This window comes from Mesoplodon bidens (assembly GCF_964165515.1).
Source record: "Mesoplodon bidens genome assembly, chromosome: 7".
In the NCBI taxonomy this organism is placed as follows: Eukaryota; Metazoa; Chordata; class Mammalia; order Artiodactyla; family Ziphiidae; genus Mesoplodon; species Mesoplodon bidens.
In genome coordinates, this window is record NC_138164.1 from 58,415,025 (window position 1) to 58,440,037 (window position 25,013).

A 25,013-nucleotide genomic window follows, 5' to 3' on the forward strand; every position below is an offset into this window, starting at 1 on the left:
GGTCTTTGCTCAATGTCACCTTCTCAATAAGGCTTTCCCGGATCACTCTATTTTAAACTGCAATGCCCCAAACACAGTCTTGCTCCTCTTTATGCTCCTTCTATGCTTTATTTTTCTCTATAGCACTTATGGTCATCTGACATACTCTATATTTTACTTACGTATTTGTTTATTGTGTGGCTCTCCCCATCCACTAGAATACAATTTCCAAAAAGAAAAAGATTTTGTTACGGTTGATGTACCAGTGTATTCCCCAGTGCCCAGACCAAAGACCAAGGCCTACCACATAGTAGGCACTCAAATATTTATTGAATGCCAAATGATTTATAAACCTGTCTCCATTCTAACATCTTCATGATAAATTTGGCTTACATACTCTCCTAGAGTAATTAATGACTTTGAATTTACTTCACACCATGTAAAGAAGTACTTCTTTCTATTTGTAACTCAAAACAATCTCCCAGAGGCAACTTCTTAGTTTTTATTTTGGAGATATGGAGGCATATACATATGGACCTCATCTAGTTAGTCCTTTTATGGTTTTGGACTTAGATCCTATTGCTCTTTGCTCTTCCTAACAAAAAGTCCTGGCTGGCCCAAGGACTTTCTCAAATGTTTGATAAAGAATAAATAAACAATAAGATACCACTAGTAACCCATCATCAATAGAACAAGTTACTTTTTCTTAAACACTGATATATTAACTAAGATAGCCCTTCTCTTTCTGATCACCACTGTGATCTCCTTTTCTAACCAGACTCACATATGCCAGTGCTTAAACTCTGGAATACAGTTAATTAGCTGGCCTACACTGGGACTGGACTTCAATGCTCTACCAGCTGGTTAGGCAGACAGGTGAGCACAAGGCAATATTAGCAAACTGAGAATCTGCAGCTGCCAAATTAATCAGGAAACTGACAGAAAGTACAATGGCGGGCTTCCCTGGTGGCGCAGTGTTTGAGAGTCCACCTGCTGATGCAGGGGACATGGGTTCGTGCCCCGGTCCGGGAAGATCCCACATGTCGCGGAGCGGCTGGGCCCGTGAGCCATGGCCACTGAGCCTGCGCGTCCAGAGCCTGTGCTCCGCAATGGGAGAGGCCACAACAGTGAGAGGCCCGCGTACCGCAAAAAAAAATTTTTTTAAATAATAAAAAAAAAGAAAGTACAATGGCAATTGTCTTAATTCATACTGGAAAGTGGAGGCACACTAAGGGGCTGAAGGACCAATGATCCACTGTTCTCTAGCCTATCATTCCTCTTGGTCATTTTTTTTCAAGCCACATGTTGATTTTATCATATCACTAATCCCTGCTTACATTATTATCCTCTCAAACAAGGCCTTCCTTAATTTGGTACCACATCTCCTCTACTGTTCCTTGTGAAATAGCCTAAGTCCCAACATGGCCTCCCATTTCCACATCCATGTCACTGCTTATACCTTACTCTGCCTAAAAGTCCCTGTTCCACCTTTCCATACATCTAACTCATACTCACTATTCAACTCTCACCACATCCATGAAACCTGCCCCAACAACTGTAACCCACATTGACCTCTTCTTCCTGTGAAATCCTCTAGAACACTAATTGTCTGATTTCCTCTTGGGTGTAAGCTGTCTTTTTAAATTACTCTCTCTTCAGGAAGACTTTGCTAATACTGTAAGACCAAGGATGTGCCTCTTCTACAAGATATGAACTTTCTATTCCCTCTACCTGCAACGTTCAGCCCATGGACCTTCACATAGCTGGCTCTTAGTATTGTTCAGGGCTCAGCTCAAATGTCAGCTCCCTCCCTGAGGATACAAACCAAGATTACTTTCTCATTCATCTTTACCACATTACCCTGTTTTACTACCATCATCTCACTAACCACTATCTGGAATTAACTGATTCTTACATGTTTACTTGTTTCTTATATACACTTAACTACTGTCACTCACCACAGAATGTAAACTCCAATGAGAAAAGGGATTTAGCTTGTTTTGTTCACTGCTGAATCCCCAACACCTAAAACAGTTCCTGGCATAAAGAGATGCTGAGTATAGTCAGCCCTCTGTATCCATGGGTTCCACATGAACAGATTCAACCAACCGTGGATCATGTACAATTTACGATCCGCAGTTGGTTGGAGCCCTGGATGGGGAACTGGAACTCACAGATGCAAAACCCACAGAGGCCGAGGGACTACTATGGGACTTGAGCATACATGGATTTTGGTATCCACAGCAGGTCCTGGAACCAAATGCCCATGGATACTGAGGAATGACTGTAAATACCTTCTGAATAATTGAATGAATGGGCTTCTATAGCCTATACTTTACCTATTAGAATATTGAACATATTTTATTATACTATTGTTCTTGTCTATCTTTCTCAGTTGATTGTAAAGATCTTTGAAAACAAGACCTATGTCTGCCTACTCACCACTGTAACCTCAGTGCCCAGCACAGTATCCACACAGATCTGCAAAATATAGTAACACAGTCGGCTGTAAAGTGAATTAGAAAGGATGGGAGGGAGGAAGGGAGAAGAGAGGGAGGGATAGACAAAGGATATGGAATAGAAGAGATTATCAGAGTGCAAACAGATGCTTTAAAAGGTATTATTTTGCAAACTTTTGTTTCAGTTTTATGTAAATACTTACATATACATGTGTGTGTACTCAGTCATGATGTAAAATGCAAAGTTTTGAAAACACTATACTAAAGTCCAAAGCACACTTTTTTTTTTTTTTTTTTTAATTCTTTGGCTGTGTTGGGTTTTCGTTGCTGCTCGCGGGCTTTTCTCTAGTTGTGGCGAGCGGGGGCTACTCTTCGTTGTGGTGTGAGGGCTTCTCATTGAGGTGGCTTCTCTTGTTGTGGAGCACGGGCTCCAGGTGCGCAGGCTTCAGTAGTTGTGGCTCATGGGATTCAGTAGTTGTGGCACGCAGGCTCAGCAGTTGTGGCTCACGGGCTCTAGAGCACAGGCTCAGTTGTTGTGGCACATGGGCTCTAGAGTGCAGGCTCAGTTGTTGTGGTGCGCAGGCTTAGTTGCTCTGCGGCATGTGGGATCTTCCCCGACCAGGGCTCGAACCCGTGTCCCCTGCATTGGCAGGCGGATTCTTAACCACTGTGCCACCAGGGAAGTCCCGAAAGCACACTTTTCAACTCAGCTACACTGCATTTGTTCCACTGGTTCTCAACTTTTTCTTTTAACCTTAATCTCCTTGAGCAATACGACACTGTCCCACCAAGAAAAATAGCCCAAGACAGCAGATGAGAAAAACTCATCTACTATTCCCTTCTGTTATCTATGAATTTTCATATGGATTATTCCTGCATCCCTAACAGCCCTAAGATCATGGAAGATGGAGATGCCTTCTCCCTCTATTATTTCCCTCATGGTGCCTAGCAAGATATTAGCACATTCAGTAAGTAATACTTTAGGTAGGCTGCTAGTTGCCCTCCTGAATAATCACATTAAGATTAACAAAACCTACATGAGTTAGTCTGCTACTATACTATCATGCCAAAAATGGGGGGGGAGATATCCTAAGCAAATTAAAGATCAAAAATAAAAAAGAAACAAATCTAAGTACAGCGTTGTATATTAACAAGGCTTTACAGATGAACCAGTTTGCAAGGCAGAAACAGAGACACAGATGTAGGGAATAAACCTATGGACAACTGGGGAGGAAAGCGCTGGGGCGGGGGAGGGGTGTGTGACTTGGGAGACTGGGATTGACATATATACACTAATATGTATAAAATAGATAACTAATAAAAAAAAAATAGAAAAGAAAAAACAAGCCTGGCAGAGTCTAGCAGCAAACCATCTGGATCATATTATGTTCTCTGAAGGAATGAGAAACAAAATAAGACCTGCCTTTTAGAGTTTGTTGTAGATTGTATTTTTTAAACCACAGTATTTGAAAGTGGACCCAAAAGGTTAAAAATGCAACACAGAGGTGTTACCCACTCCAGAGATCTAAGTCCACAAGTTTTTTTTGTGCTTGTTTTTTGTTTTTTGCGGTATGTGGGCCTCTCACTGTTGTGGCCTCTCCCATTGTGGAGCACAGGCTCCAGACACACAGGCTCAGCGGCCATGGCTCACGGGCCCAGCTGCTCCGCGGCATGTGGGATCTTCCCGGACCGGGGCACGAACCCGTGTCCCCTGCATCAGCAGGTGGACTCTCAACCACTGCGCCGCCAGGGAAGCCCTAAGTCCACAAGTTTTCAATTCATCTGTTACAGATTTATCATAAGGGCTCCTCATACTTACATACCTTTTTCTAAAGGTCTAAAAAACTGAATGCTCCTCTCTCACTCACAGGTATGGACCAATAAAAGACCCAAAAAAAATACAAAAATGTATTTTGGTCTTTGGTCTCATCAGCTAAAATGGGAGACTTGGGAAATTCAGAGAGTGATGTTCTAAAGATACTAATGCCAGGAAGGGCCACCACTGTCCACCTCTCCATCTCTCAGCTGTACGCCACCTAGTTACAACCAAATCAACCACCTGCCTACTCACAACACTTATCATATCCTATATTTTAAAATAATTATTCTCATCCACTCATGAATGAGCATCTATATTCATGGCAGGTCCTGTGCTAAGTGTGGGCATAAAGTCCCCATCTTTGAAACACTCACAGCCTAGTGGACAAAACAATCAGTCAACCAGTGTTCACTAAGTGCCTACAGTTTTGAAATAACTTCTTTGCTTCAACAGAGGCAAGTAGGTAGAGTCGACTCAAAACGTGTCCGTACCATCCCATATGGTATCCCATATCGTAACCGTCCCATATGGTTCTCTGTTAAGAGTATGTTTTGCTCTTGTTTTTCCAACCTGATTAAACCTTTTCCGGAGGCAAGTCTGTCTCCTCTTATAATTTCACAGAATCAAGCAAAGGACTGACACAAAGGAAGGTACTCAGCAAGTCTAACGGGAAATAAGTGTTGAGGAAGAACACAAGTCCCTGGCTCTTCCCGGTCCCCCACGCTGCCAGAAGATGTCTTGGCCACCCTACTCTAATTCCGTATCTCTTCCCATCAAGGGTAAGGCCAGCCAGTCCCGATCCCAAACTCCTCCGGGACCACTCCTGGGGCAAACGGCAACACATCCCTCACGAAGGGCAAACTCCGTGGAGATGTCTGTATCTGAGCCTGACGTTTTTCACCTCACAAAAGAGATCAGGAAGCTGTGGGTAGGTGCCCGGGTAGGGTGCAGAGCCCCTGCTTTACTAGCTCCCCCCGTGCCTAGGACAGGTGACCAAGCCTTTCAAATAAAACTCTGTTGTTCGCTATGGGTTCGCAGCCTGGCCTCACCAGCATCTCACCGGGTGACCGTGCAGTCTCCGCACCTCTCTCTGCGCTTCAGTATCTTCACCCGCGAAGCGGACCCAATAACCCCTACCTCAGGGGCTCCCGGTGAGGAATCAAGTGCCGCCTGCAAAGAGCTGTGCCCGCACAGCTACTATTCGCTAAAGGGAAGGTGTTACTCTTTAGACATGCGGCCGGACGGCAGAGCCAAGGGGCGCAGACTAAAGGCCAGAGGGGGGTTGGGGACAGACTGACGAAAGGGCAGGAGGCCGAGTAGGTGACAGGGCGGGAAGCTGCCGCCGGCAGCGCGGGAAGCGGCGGAGGCGGGCGGGCGCGGCTAACTGCTAGGGCGGCGGCAGCCCGCGTACCTCACCCACCGCTCCCTCCCCGGTCTCTCACCTCGCTTGATAACATGCATCGCAGCTAGTGGCTGAGGCGCCGAGGGATGCAAGACGCGGCTGCAGCTCTGAGGCGCCGGCGGGATCGAGAAGGTGGCAGAGCGCGGAAGGTCAGGCTCGAGGGGTTGCTCGGGTGCAGGTCCTGGAGTTAGGGCCAGAGCGCACTTTCCCTCCACAGAGCAGAGGAAGGAAATCCGAATACTCTTCCCGCTCCCGCCAGCCACAACGCAAAAGCTGCGCGACAGAGCTCGCACGCAGGACGTCACGCGACGCTGCCAGCGCCGCGGCCGGTGGGCAGGCCTAGCGTAGCGGAGGGTCGACCTCGCCCCGCAGCCGCCATGTTGAGTGTGGGCAGGGCCCAGGAGACGGCGCCTCTCCCACGGCAGTGTTGGGTGTGGGCGCGCCCGGCGGGAACGCCGCTCTTCGGCCGCCATGTTGGGTGTGGGCAAAGCGCAATCTGGGGCCCCGCGGCCGGACGTAGCGCGCAGAGCCAGCCAGGCGTGGCTCCGCCTCTCTTGCCGGCAGGCCCCGCGCAATTCAGGGCGGTTCGAGTATTTTTGAAATAGCAAAACCCCAACCATCCGCTTTTTCTTGTCTTGAAGACTGTTACATGATGATAACCCAAGACTGTCGTCGAGCTGAGCTCTAGCCTGAGATCCGCAGCCGGAGGCTGGGAGCCCCAGGGCCCTTCGGGCGGCCTGAAATCTCGCACTCAGTCAGGTTGGAAGAGAGCCTTGCTAGGCCAAGGGCCTTTGGAGGTTATCTTGACGGAAATGGGAACGAGCCCAGCCAGAGTTTTGAGCAGGGCAGGGCTATGATCCATTTGCTTTTAGAATTATCCAGTGGATGTGGCTCGTGGAGGTAGAATGGACAGGACTTGTTTACCGAATGTGGGGAGTCAGAATAGGTGAGACATGATTCACAAGGCTGGTGTAGAAGCTTCTGATTTGGGCTAGGCAGACTGATTTTTATGATATCCCACGTGGCATGCCCTCCCTAAAACCTTTCACGGGTTCCTTACTGCCCTCAAGGTGGTTCCAAGGTTCCTGTGAAGTACAGTGATACCTCAAAGATATTGGTTGCAGACAACTGCAATATAGCAAATATCACAATAAAGCAAGTCACACAAACTTTTTGGTTTCCCGGTGCATATAAAAGTTATATTTACACTATACTGTAGTCTATTAAGTGTGCAATAGCATTATGTCTATTTAAGAAATGTACATACCTTAATAAAAAATACTTTGTTGCTAAAAAATGTTAACCACCATCTGAGCCTTCAGCGAGTGGTAATCTTTTGGCTGGTGGAGGGTTTGAAATATTGCAAGAATTACCAAATGTGACTCAGAGACGTGAAGCAAGCAAATGCTCTTAGAAAAATGGTGCTGATAAGACTTGCTTGCCACAAATCTTCAATCTGTAAAAAACGCAATACTCAGGCTTCCCTGGTGGCGCAGTGGTTGAGAGTCCGCCTGCCGATGCAGGGGACGCAGGTTCGTGCCCCGGTCTGGGAGGATCCCACATGCCGCCGAGCGGCTGGGCCTGTGAGCCATGGCCACTGAGCCTGCGCGTCCGGAGCCTGTGCTCCGCAATGGGAGAGGCCACAACGGTGAGAGGCCCGCGTACCGCTAAAAAAAAACAAACAAAAAAAACCCGCAATACTCGCGAAGTGCAATAAGATGAGTTAGGCCTGTAATTCTAACAGTCACAGGTGATAAGTGAAGCCATATGATAGATAGGGTCAGATGGCCTAGAGATAGGGTTGCCAGATTTAGCTAATAAAAATGTATCCCCAATATCTCATGGGACATTATACTAAAAATTTGTTTGTTTGTCTAGTATTCAAATACTGTATCCTGTATTTCATCTGGTAACCCTACCCAGAGAGCCTTTGGGAATGTGTATGAGAGTTTCACTTTCCCTTGGCAGTGGAGAAATGTCTCTTCATCTTGTCTGCTATGCCACAAAGAGCACAGAGAACACAAGGAGAGTCAGTCAAAGCCAGCAGAGGTTAAAATCTCCTACATGCTTTATTGGACTTCAAAGAGTCTTATGAAATAACACAGAAAAACCCATGTGAGGGTGTCCAGGGGGTACAAGGCAGTCTGCAGCCTAGCACCCTCCCAAGACCAGCCCCAGGTGCCCCCACCCCAGGCCCAAAATAGGATCCCAGAGTAAAGACACGGCAGGGAGTGGGGCAGAGGGAAAATACCTTTACAGCCATTGCAAAAAGAGGGAAGGGAGAGAGTTGTCTAGAGGGTGGGAAGGGCGGGGGAGTGGTCACACAGCCACCTTGACCTACACCATCTTCCTTAGCCACCCCCTTCCCTAAACCGGCTGTGTCCTTCTTGAGCCTCTGGCCCAGGCTATGCAGAAACATGAAATTGGGGTCTGACAGGGCAAGTATGCGGTGCAGGCACTTGGGAAATTCAGGAGATTTCATTTTTCAACTTTAAACTGTCTTTTGGTTCAAATGTAACAACATCCTGCCCAACAGCTCCAAGGCCCCATTAGAGCCCTGTATCATAGCTGAGGCTCCCATGGCCATGGGAGCCCACTGTCCTGAGCCTCAGGAGTAATGAGGCTTGGGGAGCATTTGGGCAGCACCTCTTATAGACAAACCCTCCTGCAGGGTGGGGGAGCGGGGATAAGAGAAAGGCAGGTGTGGGTGAGAGGAGAAAAGGTGACTGCCTTGTAGCCCACATCTCTGGCTTCCACTCATCCTCCAACTAGGAGAAGTCTCGTCCGATCTATCCCCTAGCCTAGCCTCTCTTCAGAACTCTAGTGGCTTGTTCTCTGGGAATTGGTTTCGCTCCCCCATGGACCCCTGGAGGCCTCAGTGAGCTCCAGGCCGAGGTTCCCTCTGGCCCACCACACTCCCAGAGAGCAAACCGCAAATATTAGGTCCTAGGCCCCAGTCTGGGGCAAACAGAACCATGGTCGGCGGGGTGGAAGAGATCTGAGGCACAGGTGTCAGAAGTTACTCCCCCTCTCTTCCCCCCTGGCCTCTAGGGGAAGTTGGGGAGTGGTGGGAGGGAGGAGCCCGAAAGCAGGAGACAGAGAGAAACAAGAAACCAAACCTCAAAACTGGGACAGCAGAGACAGAAGCTGGACCCCAGAGGTGGACTGAGAGCTGAGGGGACAGCAGCTAAGACATGCACTGAAGTGGAGAGGGAGAGACAGCAGCAGCCCATGGTTGGGAGGGAGGCAGGGCAGGCAGGCCATGGTGGTCAGTTAATAAATAATGTTGAAGGACCCAAGGATACGGGGGGCAAGTATGTACAGTGCCCAGGCCCCAGGGCCAGCCCCTCCCATGCCCCATGCTGGGGGCCAAGTATCTTGGAAGGGAGGGAAGGGGAGGCAGAAGACCAGGTGAGGACAAGCTGTCCCACAACTGCCACCCTCATCCTGCCTACTTCTTAAGAGGCTTCTTAAAGATTTTGAGGGGAAACTTCTTCCGGCCTGGGCTGGAGTCTGTCTCCTCACCAATGGAGCCATTATCCTCCTCAGCCACGGCCTTCTTGCCAGCCAGGTGGGGAATTCGTGTATTTCGGCTAGCCTGCAGGGCTCTGCTGTCCCCAGCTGGAGACGGCGTGTCTGGGTCTGGGGAACTGGGGCTGTGAGAACGGGAAGAATCCAAATGTGGAGAACCACTAGGTGGGGCTGGGGAGCTCAGCTCCATCAGGCTGTGGGCCTTGTCCAGCCCGTGGTTCAGTGCCAGCAGTGCCTTCTTGGCCAGGGCAGGGCTGTCAGGCAGTTTCTCCACCAGAGAGCTGGGATGGACCCCCTCAATCAGCCGGTGGCTGCCGTTGGAAGTCATGGCACTGAGAGCTTCATCTGCAGCACGGACCATCTGAGGAGGCTTGAGGACCAGACGCTGGCGGTCACTCATGTGGAGGGAGGACTCCGAATCGGAATGGGTCAAATCCCTGTAAGACAGGTCAGAGAGGAAGAAAGGGACGCATAGAGGATGGGGGGGCAGGGGGGAATTTGAAGAGGAGAGAGGGACCAAGAGAGAAGACAAGGGCAGGGTAGGAAAATGGGGATGGAGAGAGGGGCAGGAGAGATAAAATAGGGTGAATAGCAGGTGGGAAAGAGGGAAGAATGAGGAACAGAGGGAAGTTGAGCAGGCCAGAAGCACGGGATACGAGAGAAGGAAGGAATAGGGAATAAGGATAGATTGGAGAAGAGATAAGGAGAAAAGAGTAAAATTGGGGAGGAAGAAAAACAAAAGGAGAAGCAGGTAGAAATAAGGAGGACCAAGGGGAGAGAAAAAAAGAAAGAGGGAAAAGTGATGGAGAGAGAAGAGACAGACAAGAAGCAAAAACAAATGTCATTATACCATTATCTTTCTGGCAAAGGGCTTTCTAAGGCCTGCGCCCCACCCCCTGATGAATGGCCAGGCCCTAAACCGGTGCAACCATTGGCTTCAATGCCACAGGCATCCTCCTCAATAAAATCTCTGCTTCCATAGCTGGCTAGATTTCTTAGGATTGAACCCTAAGCTAACACAGAACCCGTATATTTCTCTGAGTCACCATTTTCCATGCCTTCCTCCCCCATTTACTCCTGTCACACCCTGGGACACATCCAGTCTGGGCCAGGCCCCAAGGAAGAGGGCACATGCAATAAGTGAGCCTGACCCAGCCTGGGGAGAAAAAGGTTAGAACAGCCTTGCAAACAATCCCTCACCCACCCCAAAAGGCCAAGATGCTGCCCCTTCCAGCCCTCTGTCAGGATTCAAAGGAGGTCACAGAGAAGTGTTTCAGAGTTCAAACCAAAGCTGGCTGACAGCAGGAAGGCTGGGGTCTTTTTCAGAGTTCTGCAGATGGGGAGAACGTAGGGAGGCGTAGACAGACAGGACATTGGCCTTTATGGAGCAGTGGTTCAGAAGAGCTGCACGCTGGAAGTCCTAAGGTCTAATTCAATTTCCATCTCTGCCTGAGGCTTGCTGTGTGACCTTGGACAAGTCATCTAACCTTGCTGGTCCTCAATTTTGGCCAAATGAAGATAACACCAATTCAATTATCTTGCAAGACTCTTTGGAGGCCCAAATATGTTGGCAAAGCACTTGAAAATGTAGAAAGTATTGTGAGAATGAAGATGATGAGGCCAGTCAAGCAGGAAGACCCTTCCGTGGGCCAGTCACAAGAGGCTTCTTTGCAAGGCTGAGCTACGGGGACACGGCACTGCACATGGACATGCACACACAGAGGCAGTCCAGGATAGTCGAGACCCTTTAAGGGGCTGGCTGTTCCTAAAAAGACCATGAACATTAGTCGAGGACGCCACACCTCCTGCCTCTATAGACAAAAGGGTAGATATGGGAGTCCCCTGCCAATCTCGTAATCCTCCTCCTTTCCCAGAGGCCTGAGAACCCATGGCAGAGGCAGAGGAGAGGGCTAAGGAAATGTTTAAACATCCAAGTCAGGAAACCAAAGGGAAAGGGTCATAAGTGGGAGAGGAGAGCACAGCAGGACCCGGAAAGAAGGAGGCTATGGGTGGAAAAATTAGGGAGGGCACCAGGCTCCAAAAACAGGCAAAAGCAGGAGGCTGGCTAATAGTTATTATAGGTTTAATTCTCAGCAGGAAACAATTAACTTAAGCAGCCATGCTGTGGGCCAGTACCTTCCTGAAGACAGGGGATAGCAGAGAACAATCCCAGCTCCAACTCCCATTCCAAATACTGTTTCAGCCACGTACTCTAGTGTTTATGAACTGTCTCATACTTGCTTTCATATTTCTGATAGTGTCCTTGCTTCTCTCTAAATGTGTCCTTGTTTCTCTAAGTCCCAAGATGATCCTCTCCGTATCCTGCCTTTTCCACACAGGTGTGAACCACTGAGCATGGTGCCAAGGAAATTCTGGGGAGTAGCCACACCGGGATGAGGGGCCCTCTAGGCTGAGGAGGTGAGGATCCTAGGAGCCTACCTTTCTAATACCAAGGAAGGACGAGAGGTCAAGAGGTTGGGGTCTACCCAGACTCACTCCTCCTGGCACACTGCCTCATTTGGTCATGATTCCCATCCCTCTGTGCCTCCATCATCAACGAAAGCTGAGACTTCCAAAGCAAGAAAAGAACCTGAGAGGAAGCCTGGGTGGATATAGGAGGCGAAAGGCCCATTGAGGCAAGCTCACCTTCCCTCCCTGAATCTTTGAGACAATTCAGGTCAGGGGTGTCCCTCCCCAAAGGCTGGGCTGCCTTGGGCTCCCACCCCAAGCTACTAACCTTACTAGAGAGCCTGTTTGCCTTTAGACACGATCCTCTGATGCATGGTGCAAAAGAAAATTCAGTAGTGAACAGGCCAGGCAGAGGCACGTACTTCCCCACCCTCCCTCCCCACTGCCCTCAGCCTGGGTCTTGGAGCGTGAGATTCACAGCATCCTCTAGTGCCCCCAACCCACTTCAGTCCTCTCCATCTGTATTGGGAAGGGCAGTCTCCTTGCCTAGGCTTTTGGATGAAGATGAGGATGAGGATGAAAATGAGCAGCTCTGCTTCTAGTAAAGGCTGTCCTTTTGTGAACGAGAAAGGAACAGCCTCCAAGGATAATTATCCAGAGGTTCGAGGGGCAGAGCTAGAGAGATTGGTATCCAGGGTGAGGCAGGACCAAAAGGAAGCAACAAGGTGAGCCGGCTGCAACCCAGAGGCCAGGATTGAGCCGTGGTCACAGCTTCAGAGATGAGAGGTCCTTCCAGAGGAGAGGGACTTCCTGAGGGTCCTCGAAGCTGGTTCAGGCGAGGTCAAGGCTACTGTCTCTGACCCTAGCCTATCACCTTGAGCTATTAGCAGGGAAAGTCCCTGCAGCTGCCAGACCAGGCTGTGGGAGAAAGCCTTTCACCAGTTCTTATACAGTTCACTTACTGAGACCTTGTGAAAGGACAAAAATATCCAACAGAGTGTCCTGGAATGGAAAGCCAAGTCCTAGTCTGTGTTCTGCTCCTAATTAGCTTTGGGACCTGGGGAAAATTACTTAACCTTTCAGAACCTTAACTTCCTTCTCAGACATGAGTGTTTTAACGCTGGCCCGACCTATAAACCTCGCTTGTCCCAAACCCCTAAATCTGTTTCCCCCCTTCTGAAGTGTAATTCCATGAAGGGTACTACATCCATTCAGTCACCCAAGCTAGAAACCTGGGCATCATCCTACACTCCTTCCTCCCCTCCACCCCTCAAAGCCAGTTACCAAATTAATCCTCTCGTTTCTATGCCAAGACCTTGTTACCTCCCCTGATGGCCTACTGCAATGACTTCCAAATTCCTGTAGTCTCCCCATTCTTTCCTGTATACAGGCCACTAAAATGTTATTTCTAAAATGAAAATATGACCAATTCACTTTCTTCTAAAAACCCCTTTGCAGTTCTCCGTCTCCTAAAGGGTAATGGCCAAAGCCCGTGGCCTTTCAGAACCCCTCATCATTCTAGCCTCATCTACTACCCCTTCCCACCAACACATAGCCAACGTTCTAACCACACATAGATCAGGTTCTCTTGAAACTCTATGCCTGTGCACGTGTTTCCTCTGCCTAGAATACACTTTCTCCTTTGCCTGCACAGAGGGTGCCAGCACAAATGTCATCTCTCTTGTGAAGCATTCCACCCAGGTTCACGCTGTTAGCCATTCCTTCTTCAACACCCCCTTAGCACTTATCAAACTGTTCCAGAATCATTTATGTACCTCTCCCAGACCAGACCGCAATTCTTGATGGCTGGGATTGTATCTTATCATCTACGAATCCCCATGCCCAGCAGAGCCTGGCAGAGTAGGTATCAGTAAATGTTCGTTGAGGGAGTGAAGGAAGTGAGGACTCCATTGAGATAACAGATGTGAAAGTTTAGGCCAAGGTGCTATAGGACCATGAGGGAGGGGGGTTGTTACTCATTTTTAGAGTCAGCAAACCCCAAACAGAGAAGGGAAGAAAGGCTTAGGGAGTTAGGCTGCCCTTAAGGAGGAGTCACAGGCTGGGAAAGGATAGGACAAGGAGAAGTGCCCCACCGCACACCCCCTGCAGCTGACCAAGCAGCAGCCAGCAGGCAAAGGCCAAGGTAAAGGCAGCAGAGAGGCAAGGAAGGGAGAAAGGAAAGAGAAGAGAGACAGCTGGTACCCCAAGGTCTCTGAATGCCAAGGCATCACAGCGGTGCTGTCAGAAGGGGGTGGGTCAGGGTAGGGCTCCATCTGGAGGAAATAGGAAGTGCTGTGGTGGTGATAAACAGGGTGGATGTGGACGGTGGTGATGGAGGTGGTGGTGGTGGTGGCAGTGGTGGTGGTGGTAGAGGAGCAGGAAGAAGAAGCAGAGGCAGATGGAGTGCTGGTCCCGAGGCCTTCAGAACTGAAAGACTGTCCAGATGAAAGGCTGCGCATTCGCCGCAGAGAGACCCGGCTTGTCAAGAAGCGGCCAGCCTCGCCCTCTACCAACCTCTGAGATCCCAGGCCATGCTGTGGTTCCGTCAGGCGCTGCCGGACGCTGCTGCTCTGCAGGCTGGGGGCTGCAAGGAGAGTGAAGAAAGTGTGAGGAAGGGCCAGCCTACTTTGGGCTGGTGGGAAGCAGGTTTGCCCGTGGAGAAATGCTTACTGGAGACCACTCTGGGCCTTCAGTGGCCAGTCTGGAGAATGGGGTGCCTCTCCCCGAAACCTCCCACCAGGGGTCCTAAAAGGAAGGGGAAGTTGAAGATGAGGTACCCAGGTCAGTTTTAATGGCAATTCCAATGAAAGGAGACCTAGGGCCAACATTACGCTGAAGGGAGACGGTAAGGCAGTTTGTGGGAGGGCACAGGCAGGACGGGGTAGGACAGGGGTTTGGGACAAGGTCCGGGAGGGCACTAAGAACCAGCCTTTTCAGAAAGCCAAACTCAGGAAATAATTCACAACTCAGACAAGGATTTATACACAAACATGTTCATCACATCATTATTAATAATTGTATGAAAGTAAAAATAAAGGTGGAACAACAGGAAGATGATAACACATCCAACTGCTGGAAGGTTACACAGCTATTAAAAATGATGCTTATGGGAATTCCCTGGTGGTCCAATGGTTAGGACTCAGCGCTTTCACTGCCAGGGCCTGGGTTCGATCCCTGGTTGGGGAACTAAGATTCTGCAAGCCGTGTTGTGTAGCCAAAAAAAAAAAAAAAAAAGCTGCTTATGAGAAGATTTTTTTAAACATAGAAAAATGTCTATTAAAATGCTCAGGGAAAACAAAAGGATACCAAATTTCATGTAAAAGGAATACCTTGAGCTATAGAATAAAAAAGACAGGAATTTGAAACAAGGCCTTTCTGTTTCTAGCTGTGACCTTAAGTAACTTACTTCCCTATTTTAATTCTTAATTTATAAAATCCTTCAGGGTTGTCATGAGGCTTCAAGATAATATTTTTAAAGTACCTGACACAGTTCATGGCACTCAATAAATGGTAGTGGTCATAATTATCTTGACCACATAAAAGAATTATTTAAAAATTCACAAACAAAAGACTGAAAGAGAAGGTACTCAAATATGATGGGATTAAGGTGCCTTTTTATGCCCATATTTACTCTTTTTACTATCCAAATTTCTTCTAATAAGCATGTACACAACAAAGAACCAGCTCTTGGATCAATGCTGCAAATCAGGCTCTTGGAAGATGAGGGCCACCATGCCCAGAGAAGGCGTATGTGGGTACCAGATAACTTAGATATGTGCTAGAACATCCCTCTTGGGCTCACTCCCAGCTCCAGTTGAAAACAGAATTCACACCTTTGTTTTTTTCTCCTCTACCCTGATATATGGGCCTCCTTGCCTTCTCCCTAAAAATGGGAGAAAGGACATGGTTACATGGATGGCAGAGGCCTTGGAAGGGCCACCAGGAAGAGAGCACAGTTCCATGGTGATGGAGAGCTACGGAGGCTGGGCTTCTATGGCTGGTGGCTTTCGAGACATGAAAGGGAGGCTTAAGGGGAAGAGGAAGCATGGAATAGGGACGGGGAAAGAGAGACAGAAAAGAGAAAAGAGGAAGAGGATCTTTCCTTCCCTCTTCCATCTCAGCCCAGCTAGATGAAGGGCCACCAGGACATCTGTCTAGCTGGGCTGAAAGGATAAGCCTAAGCCTTCCATCACCATGGCTGTTCTCTCTCAAGCACTCAACTGAGCAGGCTGATTCTTCTCACCTCCGAACCCTTCCCTGAAGTTAGTAGGGACCGTGGTGAGGGAAGAGCAGAGCAGGCAGGGGAGGGATGCAGGCAGGAGAAGGGGCCCGTGGGATAGGAGTGTTGGTTTAGTCCCAAAAGTTGGAAAAACAAAAGCCCCAAAGGGGCTCCTCAAACCCGGGTATTTCCAGAGGGACTGATCATCCGAGCCGGCGGATGTTGAGCAGAGAGAGCGGTCACTGAACCTACGCCCCATCAGCCAGGCAGCATCTAGGGTCCACCAGCCAGGCCAAAAGGAGAAGAGAATCTGATTTACAGAGGGCTTCACCCTGCCCCTCAATGGGATAAGGGAAGGGCCAGGGGGCAAGGGGTGAGTGGCTCAGAGCTAATGAAGGTCCCTCCCAACCCAGAGAACATGGGAGCCTTTAGATCAATACATCAAGATCAAGCTCTACCTGCTAGTGATCCTAACCTTGCTGGGCCTTTGACTAAAGCCCCGCCAAGTTAACAGCCCAGGGAAAGAAGAGGCTTGCCCAGAGGCCAACTATCGTTGAAGAAACTTACAAATAAATCCTGTCTAGAGCTGGAATCCAGCCTGATTAAAGAATCTGACTTTCTGAAAGTGAGCCCCTAACCCAGCCCAGCTTTCTGCCATCCCCTCTGCACTCATGGGATATGGGCCCAGCACAAGAGCTTTTCCATAAAAGTCTATTCTATTTATCTAAAATAGCCTCTGATCCAGAGAAAAATCCAACAGGTCAGTAAGGGGTATGTCCCTTCCTTCACTGAAGAATTCCCACAGAGTGCTGTCTCCTTCAATCCTGCTCTACTCAGCTCTTACCACTCGCAAGGGAGAAAAGGAAGAGGGAAGACCCAGGACAGAGGGTGGGGATGGCCGAGAGTTCAGGTGGAAAGACAGACATGCTTGTGCAGGAGATCCCTCCTGGACAAGAATGTCTTTCTGGCTTGGAGGATTTAGGGCTCTTTCACCGTAAGGGACTATTGCTTCCTGGGGCCTCACACGAAAAAACAAAAAGAAAGAGACATCATTCCATTCAACTACTTTAGCAATTAAAAGTAAGTAATATAAAATTAAAACAAATTAAAGCAATAAGTAGTCAAAATGAATGCCATTTTTATATTATGAACCACTAAAGGAGATTATTTTTATAAATATAGATGGGGGAAAGGAGAATAAAGGGATTAAAAAAACCACAAAGAGTGAAGGGAGACACACTTAACACAACAGACCCATAGGGCAAACAGAATATATATAGCAAGGGAAAACCACCAAAAGGACAATTATAAAGGGGTATCTTGATGCGGATTGTGCTTTATTAACCAAGGTCATGAGTTAAACCATCTTGGTTTCTGCCCCATATGTTGCTTAAGCACGGCAGAGGCCAACTTCTCAATCTGCACATCAAAGGCTCCTTCCCTCATCCCCACCCAAGAGGTCACCTACACTGCATGGACAAGGGTGACACAATCTCCTCATCCATGTCATCCACATCGTCAGTCATGATGAAGTGGGCAGGGTTGGGGCGCGTACTACCCATCCAGCTGGGATCTATGTTGAGGGCAGCTACCAGCGAGTGGATGCCAGGGTTATTGACAATCTGGAAGCCACAGAGGATCTCGATCTGTTGCCAGCGGTGCAGGCGTTCCCGCAGTGCTGCCGTCACCTCGCTCAGAGCTTGCCTGAAGAGGGATGAAAGAAAATGGCAGGCATGGGTGTGAGCCCCAACAGAAATGAGGCTTCTTCTCAGAGTAGCAAGTTCGGGGCATATGTGTAAATAAGAAACACAATTAACTCATAAACTTAAGAGCAAGGTGGGAAATAGCCAAGGGCTGGGGCAGGAGACCAGAGCTGTACTTCTACCAGTGAGGAAGCAGAGTTAGGGCTGGAGGCCCTGGACAACCTCAAACTCTGAGGATGGGATGGACATCGTCAGAGCTGGGCAATAGGTACTACTTACTTAGCTGTTAAGATTTTGTGATCCACATCATCCAGGGAAGAGCTGTGGGCCACGTGGAAGGTGCCAAAGAGTGTGTTTCTCTTCTTTTTTATCTTCTCAGCCTGCAAAGATGAGGTCCTCAGCTTAAAAAGAGCAGGGATAGAGGCTGGAGAAGTGAGAAATGCTATTCTGTGGCTGGTTCCCCCTCCTCCTAGAACAGCTTAGGCTGCACAAGAAGAAGGAAGACAAGAAGGGAAAGGAAAACAGAAGGCAACAGGAGAGAAAAGGGTAGGGGAAGAAAGAAAATAGAGGCGATGAGACAAGCAAGGGGATCCTGGCCCCAGGAGGATTCTGTCCCCATGTCAGTCTGGGGTCAGCAGAGACTTCCCTCTACCTGCCTCCACTTGCTTCATCTTTCCCAGAAGGCAGGTGGGAGTAGCCCCACACCCTCATTCCCTCCTCCAGAAGCCTGAAGACATTATTAGAAACTGTATTATCAGGAAAAGAAACAAAACCCAACACCAGGATGTCTCTGTGTCCAACAGGAGGGATATAGAGAGGCAGAGAGGAGGAAGAAGGGCAGGTGAAAGGAGGGCGGGGGGAGAGAAGAGGGCAGCAGGAGGGCAGGTCTCACCCCCTCCTTGGCCACCAGCAGCTGCTTCTCGGCATTTTGCTTCTTGATGTTGTAGTACTGTACCTCCACCTCATGTGTTAGCTGCAGCCACTTCTGAAGGGCCTCTGGAGCATACCATGAGCTATGTGATTCCAGCTCCTTCTCTGCTTTCCTCAAGGCCTCCCGGACCTGTGTAACCAAGAGGATGTGAGTCCTTACTACTACCAAGACCCTCTCCAATGCCTCTGTATGATACTTCAGAGTTCTTTTCTTCTATCTCACCTAAGCTTCACAACTCTCCCAAGAGGGAGAAGGGAAAAGGATTATTCTCTGTATTTTATATACAAGAAACCAAGCTTGAAGAAGGAAAGTAACCTCCTCAAGGTCACACAGTCAGTAGTGTCAACCAGCACTCAAATAGAGATTTTTTTATTTTTTTTTTCTGCCAGACTAGAGCATTCTATTCTCCCATACTGGTTGCCTCTCCTCATCATATAACCAATCTCAGCAATCTTTCCTGCTCTCATAAGGTACAGGTTCTCTCAATAAATCCTCTTCTTTCTGACAGTTGGGTCTGTTCTTGGACTCAAGACATCACAATGTGGCAGGAAAAGCATTTGGTTGGGAGTCTGGAAATATGATCTGGTCCCTGGTCTGTCACTCAACTGGCTGTGTGACCATGTGTTTCCTAAAGCAGACCTCAGTCAGTGTAAGGCTTTCTCCCATGCAAATCCAAACTGTAAGTGAAGGGGTGATCTCAGGAGAGCGTGAGCTCCCCATCATGAAGGTATGTAAAGAGCTCATGTCAGAAAGACCTTCAAAATGATTGCTGATCCAGAAGGGGATTGGCCTGAATACTCTCCAAAGTCTCCTCCAGCCCAGAGACTTTGTCTGTGATTCTCCCATTGAGATGGGTGGGTAGGCTGTAATGGGCACTCTCTACAAGGCAAGAAAAGAACAAGCAAGCTTATACCTAACATGGGCATTGCCAACAGAGGCCAAGATATGGAAGGACCAATGTGTAAGCAGACATCTCCTCACTGACTTCTCAGCAAGGAGCATAAAATGAAGCAGATGGTCACAAAGCACTTAAGCATGAAAGGTCTGAAAGTATATACAGAATCCATTATATTCACTGAACTCCTTCTATCTCACCCAGCCTACCAGTATAAATGATCCCCAACTCCCCCATCTGAGCACTGACTTTTAGCTCGTCAGAATCCCAGAGAAAAGAGATTGAGAGCAGTCTCATGCCCAACTTCAGCCACTGGGGAAGTATCCCATAGCAGGCCTGAGGTCCTCCCCTGAGCCTAATATAGACCAGGAGGGCCTTAGCTAAGGACAGAACACCTTCATTCCTCTGAAAGCCAATGACAAGATCAAGCTTCAGTTGGTTTTTGCTCCTTGAAAAGGAAACTATAAAATGGCTCACTCCTGGCTTTACAGATTTAAAATGAGGAACTGATACCGTAGAGGCTGATACACCGAATCTGGAAATGTAGGATCAAGTTCTACATTAAAAACAGTTTAATGTAGCTGCAAAATTTGAAGCTATGCGGAGCAGAAGGACAAAGCACTAACTTAAAAACCTCCAAGGGGGGCTTCCCTGGTGGCGCAGTGGTTGAGAGTCCGCCTGCCGATGCAGGGGACGCGGGTTCATGCCCCAGTCTGGCAAGATCCCACATGCCGCAGAGCGGCTGGGCCCGTGAGCCATGGCCGCTGAGTCTGTGTGTCCAGAGCCTGTGTTCCGTAACGGGAGAGGCCACAACAGTGAGAGGCCTGCGTACCGCAAAAAACAAAACAAAACAAAAAAAACCTCCAAGGGGCAGAAATGAATCTCTCATTGCCTTTCAGGGCTGAGGAGAAAGAAATCCACCAGATCTGAATAACAGGTCAGGAAGGGGCATACCTGAGAAACTGGGACAAATGAGCCTTAGACCAAGTCTTATTAAACTACAACCCAGTTCTAACATATGTCAGTCTCTCATTGGCTTGAGGTAATCAGAGCCTCACCCAACATACCTAACAGAACCCTATATCTGATGGAAGATAAAAAATCACCTGCAGCCTCTATTATTTTTTATGCACACTGTCCAGCATTTAATAAAAATAAAATACTAGACATGAGAAGAGGCAGGAAAATATAAGCAATAATCAAGAGGAAAAATAAGCAGTCTCATAAATGATCCAGATGTTAAGAGTTACCAGTCAAGGACTTTAAAACAACTATGATTGAAATGTTAAAGAAAATATGGGAAAAGATGGACAGGAAACATGGAGATTCTGGACAGGGAATGAGAGCCTATAAAAGAGCATTCTAGAAAATGCCCTATGAAAGGGCATTCTAGAAAAATACATTATCTGAGAGTAGGATTCCACTGGATGGGCTAAATAGCACAATTCTCGGCAGAACACAGGATTAGGGAACTCAAAGACAGATCAATATAAAATAACCAAACCAAAGCACAGAGAGAAATAAAGAACAGAACTAAGCATAATACACACTACAGAGAATGTGTATTCTGCAGTTGTTGGGTAAAATGCTCTATATACATCAATGAGGTGAAATTGATTAACCATGTTTAAATTTTTTATATCCGTACTGATATTTTTGGCTGCTTATTACTGAGAGATAGATGCTAAAATCTCTAACTTTGATTATGAATTTGTCCTTTTAGTTTTTTTAACTTTTGCTTTACATATGTATTTTAACTATATTATTAAGTGTGCCAACTTAAGGGTTGTTATATATTACTGTTTAATTCACACATATCATAAGTGAAATGTCCATTTTTGTCTCTAGTAATACTTCTTTCTCTAAAGTCTACTTTGTCTGATATTAATATAGCTACAGCTGCTTTATTTTGCTTTGTGTTTATCCTAGTGTTCTCATCCTTTTCTTTTAACCATTTTGTATCCTTATTTCTAAAGCTTGCCTCTTGTAAACAGCATATAGTTGGGTTTTGTTTTTTATCCAGCCTGACATTTTGCCTTTCAATCGTTTTGTGTAGTCTGTCTACATCAACCAAGTCTCCACACATTTGAAAGGACTAAAACCCTATGGCACACACTATTTGACCACAGCAAAATTAAACTGGAAATCAATGAGAAAGATAAATAGGAAAGTACCCAAGTGTTTGAAAATTAGGCAACACATTTCTAAATAACCACAGGCCAAATAAGAAACCACAATGGAAATTAGAAAATATTTTGAAGTGAATGATAATGAAAATATGAAATATCAAAACTTAGTAAATGCAGCTAAAGCAGTGCTGAAATGGGAATTTACAGCTCTAAATGCATGTATTAGAAAAGATTAAAGGTTTAAAATCTATAACCTAATCTTCCATCTCAAGCAGCTAGAAAAATAAGAACAAGTTTAAAAAAAATTTAAGTGCAAGACTTCTACACTGAAAACTACAAAACATTGTTGAGAGAAATTTTTAGAGACCTAAATAGGTGACAGGATAACCAATGCTCATGAATTAGAATAATTATTTGGTTAAAGTGTCAGTTTTCCCCCACATTAATCTATAGATTCAATGTAAAAACAAATAACAATCCCAGCAGAGCACACTGTAACGGAATGACAAGCCAACATGGAAATGCAAAGAACCTAGAATAGCCAAGGCCATCTGGCAGGCGGACAAAGCTGGAGAACCTAACACTGCCAGATATCAAGACTTGTTGTAAGACAATGTGGGATAAGGATAGACCTATAGACCACAGAACAGAGTATCTACCTGGGAAAAAACCTTGATCTCCTATCTCATCTTATACACAAAAATTAGTTTGAAATAAGCCATATCCCTAAATGTGAAAAGTAAAACAATAAAGCTTCTAGAGGAAAATATCTTGGAGTTAGGGAAAGATTTCTTAAACAGGCCACAAAAAGCATCAACCATTAAAAAAAAAAAAAAGATTGAGTAATTGGTCTTCATTAAAGTCAAGAACGTCTGTTCATTAAAAGACAATATTAAGAGAGCAAAAAAGCAAGCCACAGTCTGGGAGAAAATATTTGCAATATGTATGTATATATATAGACAAGAAGACTTACATCCAGAATATATTTTAAAACTCTTACAAATCAATTAAGAAAAAATACAACCCAATTTTTTAAATTAGAAGAGATTCCCAAATAAAGTGGTCAATAAACTTATGGATAGGTATTCAATAGTATTGGTCAATAGGAAAATTAAAATTAAAATCACAATGAGATACCATTACATCCATATCAGAATGTTTAAAATGAAAATGCCTAAAAATACCAAGGTTGTAGCTCAACTAGAACTCTCACACTATTGCTGGTGGCAGTATAGATTGGTACAACCATTTTGGAAAATTGTCAGTTTCTGATAAAGTTAAATATATAAATACCCTACTGCATATCCAACAGAAATAAGTGATGCCCACCAAGGAGGTTCATAAACAATGTTATTGATAAACTGCAAAAAAAAAAAATCTGCAAACAACCCAAAAGTCTATCAACAGGAGAATGGATAAATAATTTACAGTATATTCATACAATAGATTAATACTCAGCAATGGAAATAAATCAAGTTATCACTACATGCAACATGGATGACTCTCACAGACATAATGTTGAGTGAAAGAAACCAAACGCAAAAGAATACATACTGTATAATGATATTTATATGGCGTTCAAAAGCACGTGAAACTAATCTGGTTTAGAGATTAAGACTGATCTGGATGGTGGTTACACAAGTACATGCATATGTAAAAGTGTGCCAGCTGTATACTTATGATTTGTATGCTTTATGTAAATACCTCAATTAAAAAGGAACAAAATAACTGTTACCACCTGTTACTCATTGTTCTTTGACAAGCACAGTGACCATTTTTTGCAACTTTCCCACTACTCTCAGCCAGACCTTTGGCCCCTGCCCTTTTACCCCACCCCCTCGGGGTGTCCAAGAATTTGCAGATTTCCCCTACCTGCTCCAACTCCTCCTCAGCATATTTTTGGCGGCTCCGTTCATTCTCAGTACCCTCCCGCAGCTCCTTCAGCCGCTGGGCTTCCTGCTTGGCAAGGCTGATCTCATCACGCAGCTTCTTCTCCAGGTGTACCTTCTCCACTTCCACTGTGCGGTGCTCCTCCTGGGCTTTGTGCAGCCTGGGGGGCGATGCAAGGAGCTGGAGAAGGCCAGGCAAGCGGGCGCCAGCCAACACGCCACGAGGCATGGCATCCAAGAGGAAAATGAGGGCTCCAGCACTCTGAACATATTCTCCCTACTCTGCTGCCTGCCTGGCTCTGAGGTAGTTCAGGGCCCACAGAAACCATGGTCACTACCATAATTCTTATGTGGGCCATCATTTTGCTGCCAGTAATAAAGTCTGTGAAGCTAGGTTCCTGGGTACCTGAATCCTTCCTTCTAAGGTGTGTCACATACTCAGATCGTAACAACTACTAATTTACAAGGTATTTCACATTTGTTCTCCCTGCAGATAATGATAGATTGTATCATTATAAGCCTGGGACAGACATGGACATGAAGGCTTAGAGACGGGAATTAACTGCATTGTAGAACTGAGACCAGAATTCCAATCTGTATGTCTTCAAATCCCACAGTTACTACCCTTATACCAAGGCATCTGGAAGGTGCAATAAATGTAGAACACCCTGCAAGCTAGACCAAAGACCCAGAGAAAGCCTGATGGTGAGATGTGACGGGGGGTGGTGGTAGTGGGGAGATCTAAGGAAGATGAGAGAGGAACTATTGAGCTGTACCTCTTGGACTCCTGAGTACCTGTTGCCAGAAGCACCGAAAAATGAAATTCATGCCAAAGGGGCTGGACAGGATTTGGGGGAGCCCCTGCTGCCCCCAGCCCTGAGTTCCCTTCCTAAGTATCTTCCATGGTGGGTAAGATCTCAAGGGCATCAGTTATAATGAAAATATGCCCTTGTACCCACCCACACATTCCCTCTGTTTACTGACAAAACCTTTCATCCATCCAACCAAGCTTCCTTCCTTCCTTCCTTCTTTCTGCTACATATCTATGTTCATTCCTTCATTCATTCATCCATCCATTCATTCACCAAGTACTTTAAGGCATCTACTAAATGCCAAGCCCTGTGCTGAGCCCTAGATACATTGAAATGAATGGGAAAACTGTCTCTGCTGCTGAGGTACTATAATCTAGTCCAACATAAACAAGTAAACAGATAGGTGCACACAGTGTGATAACTTCTATGATAGAGAGATATACAAGGTGTTGGGTAGGCCCCAGGGATGGGGTGATCAACTCTGCCCGAAAGGAGTCAGGGAAGGTGAGGCCTGGGGCTAGACCCAGAAGAAAGAGTAACAGTTGGCTAGTCCCTCTGGAAGAGGGAAAGGACTTAGCCACTGTCAGGTCTTCCGATCTTAGCAGGAACCACCAAGTTACCGGGGAACCAGGATAAGAGGGGGAAAGGATGAGGAAGAAGACAAGTGATATATGGCTTAGACTTGAGGTACAGAAGAGGAAGGATAGGCTACAGAACAAGCAGGGCCCACAGAGAAGAGCACTGACCACTGAGTTAATTAAGAAGGTGAAACAGAAGAGGCAGAAACAGAACTCAGCCTCTAAATAATCCCAAGTCCAGATGTGTCAGTGACTGAA

General features: G+C 46.8%; 2 protein-coding genes across 4 annotated transcripts in view; both read right to left on the minus strand.

Annotated features, from left to right (window-relative positions):
* The window catches only part of RRM1 (ribonucleotide reductase catalytic subunit M1), a 39,593-nt gene extending 33,563 nt beyond the window's left edge, over positions 1–6,030 (minus strand). Inside the window, exon 1 of the mRNA XM_081238526.1 lies at positions 5,700–6,030. Coding sequence (XP_081094652.1) covers positions 5,700–5,718 — 19 coding nt within the window. The 5' untranslated portion in view covers positions 5,719–6,030. The remainder of the gene's footprint in view (positions 1–5,699) is intronic.
* Positions 6,031–7,709: 1,679 nt separating this feature from the next.
* Positions 7,710–25,013, minus strand: part of STIM1 (stromal interaction molecule 1) — a 188,764-nt gene continuing 171,460 nt past the window's right edge. For 2 of the 3 annotated variants that reach the window (XM_081239481.1, XM_081239483.1), the window contains exons 7-13: positions 23,349–23,526; positions 18,414–18,581; positions 17,801–17,901; positions 17,287–17,522; positions 15,999–16,091; positions 14,114–14,183; positions 7,710–9,627 (exon numbers count right to left, since the gene is read on the minus strand). In XM_081239481.1, the coding sequence (XP_081095607.1) occupies positions 9,111–9,627; positions 14,114–14,183; positions 15,999–16,091; positions 17,287–17,522; positions 17,801–17,901; positions 18,414–18,581; positions 23,349–23,526 (1,363 nt within the window). In that variant the 3' untranslated portion in view covers positions 7,710–9,110. The remainder of the gene's footprint in view (positions 9,628–14,113; positions 14,184–15,998; positions 16,092–17,286; positions 17,523–17,800; positions 17,902–18,413; positions 18,582–23,348; positions 23,527–25,013) is intronic. The other variant, XM_081239482.1, reaches the window with a different exon arrangement.